This window comes from Schistocerca piceifrons, chromosome 4 (assembly GCF_021461385.2).
Source record: "Schistocerca piceifrons isolate TAMUIC-IGC-003096 chromosome 4, iqSchPice1.1, whole genome shotgun sequence".
NCBI classification, from domain to species: domain Eukaryota; kingdom Metazoa; phylum Arthropoda; class Insecta; order Orthoptera; family Acrididae; genus Schistocerca; species Schistocerca piceifrons.
Genome location: NC_060141.1, coordinates 307,741,109 through 307,756,967, shown reverse-complemented (window position 1 = coordinate 307,756,967; position 15,859 = coordinate 307,741,109). Strand labels below are relative to the sequence as shown.

Genomic DNA, 15,859 nt, shown 5'->3' with positions numbered 1-15,859 from the left:
GGTTTCCACTTGCTGTTTTCTGTAGCCACATCAGACTGGTCAAAGAGTGGGTGGATGGAAGCCTTCAAGCCACTTAGCGAGTTTACCTAGGACCAGAATTTCCTCAAGTTGTTGGCAAGATCTTTTGCTAAGGTATGAGAGCAGAGGTTGTTGTCTGCTTGGTGCATTGCTTTCTTTACAGACCAGCAAATTCTGTATTAAATTTTGCCTTTTGTCTTTTGCACTGAACTAAGTGTGCAGCAGTCTCTGCTTCCTTGACGTTTTCTGGATTTTGTTATTTAACTACAGTTGGTCTTTTCTGTCCTTAATCCACTTACTCGACGCATGCAGTCTGTTTAAACTTTGCCTGTAATTCCTCTATGTTCATTTACTGGAACTAAATGATGCCAATCCATTGTCTAAGTGATTTGCTAACTACTCCTTATCTGCTCTTTCTAGCAAAACTTCTCTCCTAGCCTTCTTGAGCGATTTGTTAACTTCAGTAACCATTGTCAATATATCATGACCAGTGATCCTTGTCAACTGACATCATCCATAAGGTGAGCCTGTTTGCAGCTAAGAGACTTAAAATATTTCCATTGCACATGGGCAGTTGATATAGCTGCTCAAGACACATTACAGAAAATATCTTCAAAAATACTTCACAATCTGCCTGTCTCTACCAACTGCAAAGGATCCACAGACAGCCCAATCTGTAAGTGGTAGGTTAGTCACATCCAGCTAATACCGCTTGATCTGGGTATTTAAGTACTATGGAGCATAGATTTTCCGTGAATGACAATAAAAGTTTCACAGCAGAATCGGATGACTGGTAAAGACATTAAACAATTACCTTGATTTCACCTGTACCTGTTACATCTTTAGTCGGACCCTGTTTCATCCTTGATAGACAACATTTTTGTCAACTTCAGTGAAAAGCCCTCCCCTCCTGTGGCATCTAATCAGTCTTTTCTATGCATGTTCTGTGACTTCCTGAATATATTTGAGCTTTGTACTTAGTGTTTAAGCCAGCTCTCGGTTCTGAGAGTAATTTGAATGCAGCAACTTTCCTAGAGGGCAATAAATTTAGGAACATTATTATGAATACTTCAGCAATTTACGGTTATAGTACAGTAATGTATTTAGTCTCCACGTGGTCAGATTTGGCTATCAGTGTGTCAACTGGTGAGTGTTCATCGGAAGACCTCCGAATATAGTGTAGCCTAAGAAATCCCCATATGCACTCCACAAGCACTTGGCTTCTCAAATAACTGCTTTCTTTGTATACTGCATCCCTGTGCTATCAAGGGGAATCCTGCAAATTCTCCACCCCATAATGCATGTACAGAAATTTGCAGTCAAAATGGTCAGCTGGTGAAGCCTTGAGACCTTCCACTCGACTTCAGACCAAAGGACCCTGGTCAATTCTGGGAATGATTCTGCAAATTGTAAGATCTGCTTGCACCCCATATACGAGGCCAGCAGTCTTCACCCCTTCTGCCAGCTGCTTGTATGAACTGGCAGTGCCCTCTGAATCCAAGTGACCAGAGTTGGTGGTGCTGATGTGTGCCACAACTTGCAGACAACTTCATACTGCATGCTTCGTTGCCATAGAGAGGGTCACCTCCACATCTCGTATGAGGCTTCCAGTAGACAAACTGAGTGCAAATCGGCTTTCTTAATGGCTTTAGATGCTATTTTCCCAAGGGGCTCCATAAGATCCCTAACATTAGAGCTTGAAATAAGCCTTAATCAACATGAATGAGTTACCACTTGCCACCCTCACTACAGTGAGGGCTGATTTAGTTCTTTGGGTACACTAGAAGATGCCTCGGCATCAGAGTCTGTGGGTGAAACAAGTGACACCTTAAATGTCCCATGTGATACAATGATTCTCCATGTGATGCAATGAATCTCCATTCCTGATACACACTGAGGCAGCAGCCTGGAGACAGATGATCATGGCCAAAAGTGTCAGGCTTTTTGTGAATTGGCCAACTCATCATGCATCTGCACTCAGCATGCACGCATCCTACCCATCCTAGTATGACCAACTCAAGAAGTAAACTATAAAAGCACACCAAAAAGCTAAAAATGCATCTTGCTACCCTCCTGACGTGACACCAATGAAAGTTGATAGCTTACTGATGTGTGTGGCAGGCCATTCAAAGGAAATGACAACTGTGTTACTGATTGCATGACTACACTTTATGGTTACTAAAATATGAGATTACATCTCATAAATACAAAAACAGAGGGACTTTAAGAATTAAACTATGAAAAAATATGGAAAAAACTAAATACCAAACATGATGCTCTACCGGTGCATCAGACACAACAGGGTCAGTTTTTCAACCCCTCTGCATAGAAGTTCTCACTAGGGAATTGAACCAATTGTCACTGGCAATTGTATATCTTCAGACTGTCATCCACCAAGTTGTTCAAGGTGCAGGAAGAGATATAATTGTTTGGTGTGAGGTTTAGACTGTTTGGTGAGTGGTAGAAAAGTTCCCACCAGGGGTTTTGAATCATATGCTGGGTATGGCAGGGGAGTGTAGACTCAAATCGTTATATGTACGGGAAGCTGGCTAAAGCTGGAAATAACTTCAGAAGAAATTTTTACAAAGGACCTAACTGTGTTCAGATACACTGAAGTGCCAAAGAAACGTGTATAGGCACGCATATTCAAATACACACACACGCAAAGAGGCAGAATATGGTGCTGTGGTCGACAATGCTTATATAAGAAAAGTGTCTGGTGCAGTTGTTAAATTGGTTACTGCTGCTAAAATGACAGTTCATAAAGATTTGTGAGTTTGAACATGGTGTTATTGTCAGCGGACGAGTGATGGGACACAGCTGCTCACAGGTAGTGATGAAATGCGTATTTTCCCATACGACCATTTCACAAGTGTACCGTGAATATCAGGAATCCAGGAAAACATCAAATCTCCGACATCAATGTGGTCGGAAAAAGATCCTGCAAGAACGGGACCAATGACGATTGAAGAGGATCGTTCAGTGTGACATGTGCAACCCTTCCTCAAATTGCTGTAGATTTCAGTGCTGAGCCATCACGAAGTGTCAGCATATGAACCAATCAACGAAACATCGGTATGGCAGGGTGTATATGACCCGGGAGATCCGGGAAAAACCCGGGAATTTTTTCGCCCGGGAGAAAACCGAGAAAAACCCGGGAATTTTTTAGAATTCTGGTTATTTTTCATTGCTTGAGTTACCAGTTAAATTTTTGTTATTTTGACTGGTAAGAACCAATACTCTCATGAAGGATATTACTGTATCCCGCTTCTGCAGAATAATACTGAAGCAACAAAACATGAACGAGAGAGAAAATAAAGAAAAAAAAAAACGAAAATAAAACTAAGTCGCAAAGGAAATACGCCATATACAACAACAAAACACAGTGCTCTTACAAGCGTCTGCCAACCAAAGTGTGTCAAAGGCTTTAGGAACAATATACAGTGCTTACTAACAACAAATTGCCTCCGATGAGTGTGATGTGACATAATCTTTTGCGTTGAGGCAGTCAATTTATCTGAAACGAAGTGTTTAATTTCACACTGTTGGCTAGTTTAAACTGTTCGCTGCATCTGAAGTGCAAGTTTCCATCTTCTAGCTCGTATGGCATTATGCCATAATAAAGAACCAAACATGAGATAATACGGTACTGGTACTCCAAGAAAATTTACATCCGAATGTGGACACATGATTGTGCACTTTAAGCCGAATTATGCGTTTTAGTATGGCTCACAAGTTTCATGACATAATGCAAGATTTTTTTAACGTTTTACACGTACGAACATGCGGCCTTCCTGCGTCATCGTAGCTGCGCAAGCGGGGTGATGCCTGTTATCTGGCGCTCTCTGGCGACTGCTGAAACGAACCAATTTCTAACAGGTCACAGGAAAATATTGCAAATGGTGGTTTGAAAAGTGTTACTTTGAAAGTAAATTTTCTTGTACGCAAAATGAACTATGTGCGAGAATGTACAATGAATTTCTTAAATCACAGAGCGTTTGACTCTCATTTAAAAATCAACTCTTTGAGGACGACCATCTTAAAGGATTTCGAGCCTAGACCAGACATATACGTCGTTATTAAAAATTTTACTGACACATTCTTGTGATGTATCGTTAAGTGTAACACTCGCGAAAAGATCAGCATTTTATATGCTCTTGCAGCTTTTTAATCTTAGAAACCCATATTATTTGTGAAAGCTTTGTTTTTCTTGTAGCAACACTATGTATATTAATGTAAACCATTAACTTCTCTTTTTTGTGTGTTCGCATTGTTTAAGTGATCTTGCTATTGGTTGACTACATCACGTGTCCTATGCTGTCATGAGGTGGCGAGATCACGTGACATGAGCTATGACTGGCTTACAAAAGCGTATTGCAATCTCAATTTCATTGCTTCGGAAAATAACATGCAGTGTTTGGTGGAATTTGAATTTATACCTCCGTGAAAAATGCAGCGTACATGTTGCTGCACATCAAAGATCTTTCCACAACGTGTTTTTTTCCCCTGGGTTTCGTTTTCTAAAGTGCCGGCAGATTCTACATCTGTGTAGAAAACATAAACATTCAAAAGACTGATAAAAGTTTTACAGTGCCGAGGAAAAGTATACTGTCACTTAACACGGGTAAAGTGTATTTTCAACTGGAAAATCCGGGAATTTTTTTTCCTTGTCCATGTATACACCCTGGTATGGACTTCCAGAGCCGAAGGCCCACCCATGTACCCTTGATCACTGTATGACACAAAGCTTTATGCCTCACCTGGGCCTGTCAACACTGACATTGGACTGTTGATGACTGTTGCCTAGTCAGATGAGTCTCATTTCAAATTGTGTTGAGTGGATGGATGTGTATGGGTATGGAGATGACCTCTTCAATCCATGGACCCTGCATGTCAGCAGGGGACTGGCTGTTCAATCTGGTGGAGGCTCTGTAATGGTGTGGGGCATGTGCAGTTGAAGTGATATGGGATCCCTGATATGTTTAGATACAATGGTAACAGATGACATGTACTTAAGCATCCTGTCTGATCACCTGCATCCATTCACGTCCATTGTGCTTGGACAATTTTAGCAGAACATTCTTCTTAGTTTAAACACTTTTGCTGTCCACCACACACCCAGACATGAACATTCTGAGCATGTCTGGGATGCCTTGTTATGTGCTGTTCAGAAGAGATCTCCACCCCCTCGTAGTCTTACATATTTATGCACAGCACTACAGGATTCATGGTGTCAGTTCCCTTCAGCACTACTTCGGACATTAGTCGTGTCCATGCCACGTCATGTTGTGGCACTTCTGTGTGCTCGTGGGGGGTCCCTCCACGATATTAGGCAGGTGTACCAGTTTCTTTGGCACTTCGGTGTGGTTGCTGATGGAGTGTTTATTGCTTTCAGTAGTAATTTACCATGTAGGCTATTCAAGCTGCAGTGTATTGGGCTTCACGTGGGATATGAAAGTCGCTCTGTTTCGCATCCTTAGCGCTTACCATTATATGTTACATACTTTTCTATATTATTGTAGTTAATTTACCTTATAACCATGTATTATTGTATTATAACTGCTTCTCTTGCATTGTAATATAATTTTTTTGTAAAATGGTGATGTCTTGGATGCAATAAATAATAAATAATGTAGTGAAATTGAAGTAGATGGTTTCTGTGACTTTGTGTGGGTGGATGTTATGCTTGATAACTGGAATAAATTAATTACTGGTTTCTGTTACCAAACCCTTGATCAAAAAACGCATTTGACCACCTAGCAACAAATAATCCTGACCAAATAGATAGACACGATAGGCACGGGGATTACTAACCACAAGGTTGTTGTAACTTGACTGGATGCAGTAACATTTGAACCCACCAAAAAGAAACACAAAATACATGTATTTAAATAAGCAGATAAAAATTTGCTTGACCCTTTCATAAGAGATCATTCACTCCTTCCAATCTGAATATGTAAGTGTAGACCAGATGGGGTTTACATTAAAGGTACTACTATTGACGGCAGTTGAAATATATATACGAAATAAATCAATAAGACATGGTTCTGATCCCCATTGGTACACAAAATGGATTAGAAAACTTTTGCAGAAGCAGTGAAGAAAACATGATTTAAAAGAAGGCAAAATCTCAGAGGTTGGATGCAAGATGCTTTAAATGGTATCCTCAACGAAACTCTTACTCGAAATCTGGTGTAAAACCCAGAGAGATTCTGGCCGTATGTAAAGTACACCAGTGGGAAGACGCAATCAATACCTTCACTGCATGATAACAAAGGTGCTGTGTTTGAAGAGTGCCATTGAAGCATAGTTAATAAAAACATTTTCCAGAATTACTCCACAAAAGAAAACAAAGTAAATATTTCAGAATTCGAGTCAAATACAACTACCAACATCAGTAACATGAAAGTAGATAGCCTTGGTGTAGCGAAGCAGCTAGCCCTCGGTCCAGATTGTATACCAGTCAACCAGTCAGGTTCCTTTCAGAGTATGCTAATAACAATAGTTCCATACTTAGCAATCATAGACCTATATCACAAACGTTGATTTGCAATAGGATTTTGGAACATACACTGTGCTTAAACATTATGAATCACCTTCAGGAAAAGAATTTATTTACAGACAGACAGCACAGATTCAGAAGATAACATTCTTTTCTCACGAAGTAATGAGTGCTCCATTTTTTTAGATTTACGGAAGGCTTATGACACCGTTCCTCACAAGCGATTCCTAATCAAATTGCATGCCTCCGGAATGTCTTCTCAGTGATGTGACTGGATTCGTGATTTCCTGTCAGAAAGGTTACAGTTTATAATAATTTACTGAAAATCAAGTGAAACAGGAATGATATCTGGCATTACCCAAAGGAATTTATAGGTCCTCTGCTGTTCCTGATCTATGTACATGATTTGGAGACAATTGGAGTAGCCCTCTTAGATTGTTTGCATGAGGCTGTCATTTACCATCGTGCAAAATCATCAGATCATCAAATAGAAGTGCAAAATGATGCAGACAAGATATCTGTATGGTGCAAAAACTGATAATTGACGCTAACTAATGAAAATTGTTAGTCATCCACATGAGTACCTAAAGAAATCCACTAAATTTTGGTCACACAATGAACCACAACAAATCTAAATGCTGTTAATGTTTACACTAACGAATAACTTAAACTGGAACGATTGCATAGATAAGGTTATCGGGAAAAGCAAACCAAAGACTGTGATTTATTGGCAGAACACACACAAAATGTAACAGGTTACTAAAGACATTGGTTACAGTAAGCTTGTCTGCTCAGTCCTGGAACATTGCTGTGTGGTGTGGGAACTGCATCAGGTAGGATTGAAAGAGGACATCGCAGAAGTTCAAACAAGGGCAGCTCGCTTTATATGACTGTGGAATACGGGAGACTGTGCCACAGATACAGTACACAAATTGGGCTGGCATTCGTTAAAGTGAAGGTGTTTTCCACTGCAGAAGGATGTTCCCACGAAATTCCAATCACCAATTTTCTCCTCAGTGTGTGAAATAGTTTTTTGGCACCTACACAGCGAGACATGACATCATAATAAAATAAATCAGAACTCGCATGGAAAGAGTTAAGTGTCTTGTTTTTCCTAGGTGCTGTTAAAGAGTGGAACGGTAGGGAAGTAGATTGAAGGTGCTTCGATGACCTGTCTGCCACTCACTTTACTCTGAATTACAGAGTAATCATGTAGATGTAGATGCTCATTGTTCTGAAGGAAAATTATCGTGGATGACATTTCCCTGTGCTGTTTATTTTAGATGGCTTGTCTCAATTTGGTGAGCATTTCGCAGTACATGTCGGCAATGATTGCCGACTCACTTGGCGTGAAATCAACCGAAACACTACTCTTTCCATCCCAGAAAATGGCAGGCATCATTTTATTCAAACTGAGTAAGGAGATTCATTACATATTTTTGGTTTTGGCAAAATTGAGTGGCGTCACCACATTGACTGCTGTTTGTATTGTGTTTTGATGTAGGAATTGTTGCCTTTAACGATGTTGGAAAATGAATCATCTCCGTGTTGTCGATAGCAATTGAAAATCAGATGTCTGTTTGTCATTCATTCCCTTTTGTGTTTTTCAGTAAGCATTTAAGATACTCATTTTCCACATAATTTGTGATTCTTTCCTGTAACAGTTGTGCAAGTAGTGGTGCACCAAACGTGAAGAAATTTTTCAGCTGGATGACCAATTGTTAGATGGCAGTCAGATTGCAATTTTGGTCAAGTTCTGCACGATTTCATAACTGGGCCTGCCAGTCTGCTAATCATCCTCATTTTCACGGTGACCAAAATAGTCTCAACATCATTTTCTAGCCTTTCTTGCCCTATTGCTGTAGATCCACAGTAAAACATCATGCAGACAAGTCGAATCACAGCACATACTTCGCAACTGGTGCAGTAATGATTTATGATTTTCTTTCAATCACAGTTGATGACTACTGAATCAAAGCAATGGCATGTGTGACTTTGCAATCAATCAATTGATTGCATTTGTGCATCTTTGTTCTCAGCAGCCAACATTTATATTGCAATAAACTGCCCTTTTTCCAAATATACCACATGCATTCTGTGACATACATTATGTATGGGATTCTAAAAAAATTCTTTGTGAAAGAGTATGCTTATATTTATCTCTAACATTATTTGTTTCCAATGTTTGTCATTGATGTAAATTTGATGAAACTGTGTAGAAGTTGCCAGTTCTTTAAAGTTTTCTCCTGTTTGTAGCTCTTGCTCATACTGAGATGTGAAAAAATTTGCAGCAGTAAAAATTATGGGATCTCAATATGTGCAATTAAAACCATTAGCTGGACCAGAGTTCAAACATATACTGCTGCCTTTTGTTGCCTAAGCTCTTACCTTCTCAACTATTATGAACCCTCCTAATTGTGGGTGAGGAAAAAAAAACTGTTGCATAATAGTAATAGGAAGTAATGGCGAATTAACAGTTGGGATGTGTTTCATAATCCAGTAATGTTCTCCTGGTATCACTTTTCTGTGCTCTTCATGAGTTTACTTACTGTTCCAAATGGTTGAAAATGACCACTAAACTTGTGCGCTGAACACTTAATGCCGTTGTAATGAGATTTTCATAATGATTCTCAAGCCTCTGTGACAGCATTGAATTTGTGTATACTTATTTTCACGTGATTGTAGAAAATAAGGCTGAGTAATGCGGGATGAAATTCTTGTACAACACAATATAGCTAGATTGTTAAAAGTGCACTCCGTGAAGTTTACCATTTTGGTTAAACTTCGTTGGTTGGATGGCTGATTCAGGGGAGATCATCAAACATGGAGATCACGATCGCATCGGATTAGGGACAAAAATAAACAATTGAATGACAAAAAAAAGGAAGAAGTGTGTGTAAAGAAAGAAGTCAGTTACGTGACAACTGCTTATTACAGTAATTAAAGTAAGTCGTAATTCAGGAGAGTAGTTGAAGTAGAAAATATGCCAGAAACTATTTGTTAGCTGTGTGAATGTAAATTTATTGTTAACTTGTGTGTCCCATTCACCTCTTGTGTTTTATAGTCATGGCTGGTTCAAGAACATTTTTCCATAGAAACAGTTTATTATTTCATCCCCACCTCCTTCCGTGGGACACTTCGACCCATGTCAGTTAAGTTTTTGCTTCTAATTGTGATAAGCACTGTATACAAATCTTCCATTTTGGTGCCACTGATGCCTCTCTCAGCTTGGTGCCCCAAGCAGTGACTTGGTCACTGTTAAACTGGCCCCGAGTATTGTAAGAATGCGGGGATATTTTAGTTCATCTTGTTTGGTTTATTGTCGGTATAAAACTGAACAATACAAATTTTGAGTTCTGATGTTGATTAAAAAAAAAAAATAAATAATCCCAACGCGTAGATTAAGAATTTCGTTGACTTAAAACTGAGATATATTTCTTGCTTCTACTCACAACCCATCCTTTTAATGGCATTTTCATTTTATGCGGCTTCAAATTACTTATGATCATTATTTATCAGAGGATAAATTTTCGTACGTTTAAATATGGGGGCATGTGGGCAATATTTACAGAAGTTGATAGAATTTTTGTCTTTGGTGGTGGCATAATCTGTTAGCAATCAAAGGATCTGAAATATCAGGCTGTAGATTTGTCAGTTTTTAAAACAGTCTGCTTTTTATTTGAATAATCTTGTTAATATCTTCTCATTTCACCACTATGAACATATCGTAATTTTTGCAACCTGGGTTATTGCATAAGCACTACTCCGAATGCCCCAAACTTTGTTTGGTGTGTTTTGAAGTTTGGTCCGATTCAGTTCTGTGTATAGCTCTGTTAGTTGAAAAAACATTAGTAATTGTGTTTGAAAGGCAGGTAAGGTTGGAAGAGTCATAATCTGCAGTGTTGTGTGATATGGAAGTAGAAAACTTTAGTTCGTTAGTTAGTTACGTGTTCCATGGATCAATCTCACGGTAACCGTTATGATGTGGAATGTGTGAAGTACATAAGAAATGCCCACATGAATGAAGGTTTCTTTTTTCATATTATTGTTCACATTTACTCTGCTGATATTAGAGTAATTACTGTTGTTTGTAAATTTCTGTAAGTTAATTAATAATATATTAATTTCCCTTTTCATTACACGCTTCTTTTTTTTCCCTCCAGCGAAGACATACAAGATGATCGCCAGGGCACATATGTGGAAGCTCTAGAGTATGTAATAAACTCAAAAAATCCGCAGCTGATTATGTGTGTTGTAACAAATAACAGAACAGATCGTTATGGTGCAATTAAAAAAAAGTGTTGCATTGACAGAGCAGGTGAGTTTATTTAAATTATTACGTATTGGACATACTGCTTGTGGTAGTATTGAAATCTCTCTCTCTCTCTCTCTCTCTCTCTCTCTCTCTCTCTCTCTCTCTCTCTCTCTCTCTCTCTCTCTCTATTATTATTATTATTATTATTATTATTATTATTATGTGCCGGGTGTATATGCCCCGGGACAACTGGGAAATGTAGTAGTGCCCCGGTTCGGAAATATTGTAAATCCAGGGCTGATGCGCAGGGCAATCTGAGTTGTAGTGGGGAGGTGGATAGTCTCCACCTGTCCTGTGTTAATGTTTAATAATTTTGCTGTTTCCTCCTCGTTCACTGCTCTCGCATCAAATAAAAACAGAATGGATTTCTGTGGCTAGTAGCTATCAAGTGACTTAAAATACATTCACATAATTATGGAAGGCTAAAATGTGTTATTAGCATTAATCACCTTGCAGAACAATGTTTTTTGTCGGTTTGCTACAGAAATTTGGCTTTTATTAATCTTTTCCACTGAGGCAGTCAATTTATTTTAAACAAAGTGTTTAATTCGACACTATTGGCTACTTTCAACTTAAAAGCCTTATCATGCATTTTAGTTTGGTTCACAAAAATGTGATGCTCTTAGAGTATCTCTAATGTCTTGTTTCTTTTATGACATAATGTAAGATTGTTTAATGTTTTACATGTATGAACATACGGGCTTCCTACGTCATTGTAGCTGCGCAAGCGCAGTGACGCCTATGTGCTGCTCCCTGGTAACTGTTGGAACAAACATGTTTCTAACAGGTCGCTGGAAAATACTGTGAATGGCGGTTTGAAAAGCATTAATTTCAAAGTCAATTCCCTTTTACGTAAGATGAAGTATGTGCGAGAATGTACGATGAGTTTCTTAAATCTCAGAGCGTTTGACTCTCGTATAAAAATCAACTCTTTGATGGTGAGCCAGTTAGAAGAATTTTGAGCTCAGGTCAGACATTTATGTCATTATTAAAAATTTTACTGGCGCATTTGTGTGATGTATCTTAAAGTGTAACATTTGTAATAAAGAACAACATTATATGTGAGAGCTTAGCTTCTCTTGCAGCTTATTAATCTTACAGACCAATAATATATGTGAAAGCTTTGCTGTTCTTGTAGTGACACTATGTATCCTACCTAAACCATTAACTTCTCCTGTTTATGTGTTTCCACTACTGAACAGTGATGTTGCTATTGGCTGACTACATCATGTGTCCTATGCTCTGAATGTCCACTGTTGTCGGATGCAGAGTTCACGTGACCTGAGCCACGACTGGCTTACAAAGGTGCATCGCAATCTTGATTTAGATGCTTCGGAAAAGTAACTTGCTTTGTTTAGTGGAATTTGAATTTAAAAAATACGAAAATATGCAGCGTACATGTTACTGCACATCAAAGATCTTTCCAAAACGTGTTTTTCCCGAGTTGCGTTTTCTAAAGTGCTCTGAAATTCTACACCGGTGTATAAAACTGTAAACATGCAAAGGATTGATAAGTTTTACAGTTTCAATGGAAAGTATACTGTCACTTAACATGGAAAAAGTGTATTTTCACCTGGGAGAAAGCGAATTTCAAACTGGGAAATCTTGGAAAAATCCGGGAATTTTTTTTCCTTATCCATGTATACACCCTGCAACAGCAAAATGTGTCCAAGGATTTAGGACAAAGACTATACAATACTTCATAACAAACTGCTTCCAGTGACCGTAACGTCACTACTGTTTTCATTCAGTTCCTTTGAGCATTTGCCAGTGGGCTCATGCATATGCGCACTTGAGTCGTGTGTGGGCAGTACCTTCTCTGGTTTCCGGCTACTTGACGTGTGTCTCTTAGCTGTATCAGCAGTAACAACAAACAGCCAGCCAGATGCTACTTGGAAAAAGTTTTCTTGTGCACCCGTGCTCTGTCACGTGTGTGCAGAGCTGTCTGATAAAAAGTGGGAAGGGAAGTAGTCTACACTTGACCCATTTTTGCGTTTAGTGATTTTCCTGTTTCCTCTTCATTTACTAATCTCACGTCAAACGAAAACCAAACGGATTTCTGTGGACAGGATCTGTCAAGTATATTAACATACATAATATCTGAAAGCTAAAATATGCGCATGGATTGCACACTCGTTTACAGGACTTAAAGGAGCATATTTTTTGGGAACCTTTACATATGGAGACAAATGATGGTATAGGAACCTTTACATATGGAGACAAATGATGGTATTATGTAGGAAAATAGCAATAAATGTCATGGAATATAATTAGATAGATAAAAAAAACTACTCACCGAAGTGATGGCAGAAGGAAACCTGCATACAAGTTCAGGAAATGTGCAAGCTTTTGGATCCAGAAGCTCCTTCTGGTCAAAATGTTGAAGGATAAAGGAAAAGGACTGACAACAGTTACAGAAAAGTTGTGCAGATTCCTAGGTCAGGGGAGGCTTGCTTGAGTGTATGAGGGGGAAAGACTGATTGTTGAAGATGCATCAGGTAAGATTTGTAAACCTGAGAACTTCAAGGTGGAAGATCAGCAGTAAGCAAGACAAATTACTGACAAAACATCATGGGAGTGGCTCCAAAATCTCATGCATTTGCTTAACTTTTATAAGTATGTTCTCCTGCCACCATTTAGTGAGTAGATTTATTTTTATCCATCCAGTTTTCAAAAATGGGTTATGTGCATTAAATGTCGTCCAATGCTTTTCAAGAAACTAATTTGTGGATGTTTGTCACAGTGTGCTGTATAGAATAAAAAGGAATATTTTCAGAGAGAAGATGCATTTCTGTTGTTTATATGGATGACTTGATAATTGCCATGTTTTGCAAATAAAAATTTGTGGTATTTTATTGCCTAAGTATGTTCTTCCTGGTCATGTCAGTCACTGCCCCTGGTCAGGTCAGTCACTTCCAGTGAATACTAAAGAAAAGTTAATGGTTTATTTAAGTCATTAATAAATATTGCTAAAATAAGATTGCCTTATTTCATTATTGTTTTGGAAGAGCACAGCTGTAGTGCCAGAACTGTGTATCTACTGTGTACTGTATTTTTCAGTTCCGACACAAGTGATACTGGCCAAAAATTTGGCATCGAAAGGTGTGCTGTCAATTGCAACCAAAGTTGCAATTCAGATAAATTGTAAACTTGGCGGTATACCCTGGACTGTAGAGATACCTCTCAGTGTGAGTATGCATTTATTGTTCAGTAATCAAGACAGTGTGATGATGATTCAAATATGAAAGTGTAATTTCTTTCCTTGATACTGTTGTTGAAGTAGATTCATTCATTCATTCATTCATTCATTCATTCATATTTCGGTTTCAGTTATAATGTCTGGAAATTTGCTACTAAAGCAGTTGCAGAATATATAGTAGTTTTTAACAATGATCTCTTCCTTTCTGTTCAAGGAATGTAGCCTTTCTAGTCCATTTGAGCTTGTGTATTCTGATCTTGAGGAGTCATTAAATAGTGTTTTGAATTGGTGGAGCATGCTAGTTACCTGTTTACCTTCTTACATTATTTCTATCCTGTATAAAAGTCTTCTTCTATTTTCTCATGTCATGTTGCGTTTTTGTGGATGTTAAAAGTTTAAACAAAGCTGAGACTAATTTGTGTGTAATGTGTGGCACTTGGTGGCATTGTGGATAACTGTCACATAGAAATTCAAATATTTGGTGTTTGATCCCCAATCAAAACTTTTCCTCACATTAAGAAATATTTTTCGAGTGTGAGAAATGCCAAGTTGCATAGCATTATAGATTTCATTCTAAAATGGCTGGGAAAGCTCACAAGTTACAGGAAGACTGGGGCATAACAACTCCAGTAGAATGATGTCCCATAAAACAGTCTGGTATTAAATAAGTCAGTCTTTAAACTGAGAAAAATTCTTAGTTACCATATTCTACAACATATACTCCTGTGCCAGTTTTGATAGCTATGAAGAGAAGGATCTGTAGACAAGATTGTAAATTCTGCCTCCTTAAATGATTATTTCGCTAGAATCACTTTCAATGCCAGCATATTGCAGCACTACGTAGTATATGCCACAGAAGGTGTCTTCACTGTAGTGACCTCTTGTTAACCTTTTATCATAGCGTTTACTAGTTATCTGCCATCTAATCTCCACCTTTGGTGGCCTAAACCTGTCAGATACAGCAGTTCGTTTTGTCAGCCTTGTTCAGACTGCTAAGCTCATTTATTGGTGATTCTGTGCATGTCCCATTTTATGTAGTTCCTTCTATCCTAGTGGTAATTACAAACAGAGTCATAAACATACTGTTAGAGCACGAGTGATAACGACAGATTTGATCTATTATTTACTGACCTGTCAAATTATTTCTGCTCTTACACTTGCTATCTCAAGTTTTGCAAACTTAGAAATACCTTTATTGGTAGGAACTTCAGACAGAAGTTGGCTGTTTCTCTTGTAGGATGTTGTGGACTTTTGTTTATTATGTGTATTTGGCATGGTTAAGGATTTGTTGGGGTATTGCAATCACAGGACGTGGGAGATTGTTGCACCTAATTTTAATAATTTTCTTGCTGAAAAAGATCTAGTCACTGTTTTTGTAAGCATACACCAACGTCTTCAGATTAGAAGTCCTTAGTGCATTATACACAGTGTATCACTTGTGCTTTAATGTCAATTTTTTTTAAATACCAGAGTTGTTAGTTAATTTAAAAACCTATGTGAAATCAGGTTACAATATGGTTTTGTCTTCATATTTGTCAAATATTTTTAGGGTATGATGACTATTGGATTTGATGTTTGTCACGACACGACAAACAGATCACGCTCATATGGAGCTCTAGTGGCTTCCTTGGACAAACAAATGTCTAAATACTTCAGTGCAGTTGCACCACATGCTTCGGGTGAAGAGCTGTCAAATGAAATGACAACCAATATCATAAGTAAGTACCTGTGTTCAACTTTAATGTTTATGCAGTTGTTGAATTAGAACAACAGAGCTCATTGCAAAGGTATAAAGGCAGTAAAAATGACTATAGAAAGAATTTTT

At 38.3% G+C, this 15,859-nt stretch overlaps 1 protein-coding gene across 3 annotated transcripts in view; it reads left to right on the top strand.

Moving 5' to 3' along the window:
* LOC124795345 (piwi-like protein Siwi) overlaps window positions 1–15,859 on the top strand; it is a 119,366-nt gene that overhangs the window by 84,411 nt on the left and 19,096 nt on the right. For all 3 annotated transcript variants that reach the window (XM_047259335.1, XM_047259334.1, XM_047259333.1), the window contains exons 12-14: window positions 10,684–10,838; window positions 13,896–14,023; window positions 15,584–15,752. In XM_047259335.1, the coding sequence (XP_047115291.1) occupies window positions 10,684–10,838; window positions 13,896–14,023; window positions 15,584–15,752 (452 nt within the window). The remainder of the gene's footprint in view (window positions 1–10,683; window positions 10,839–13,895; window positions 14,024–15,583; window positions 15,753–15,859) is intronic.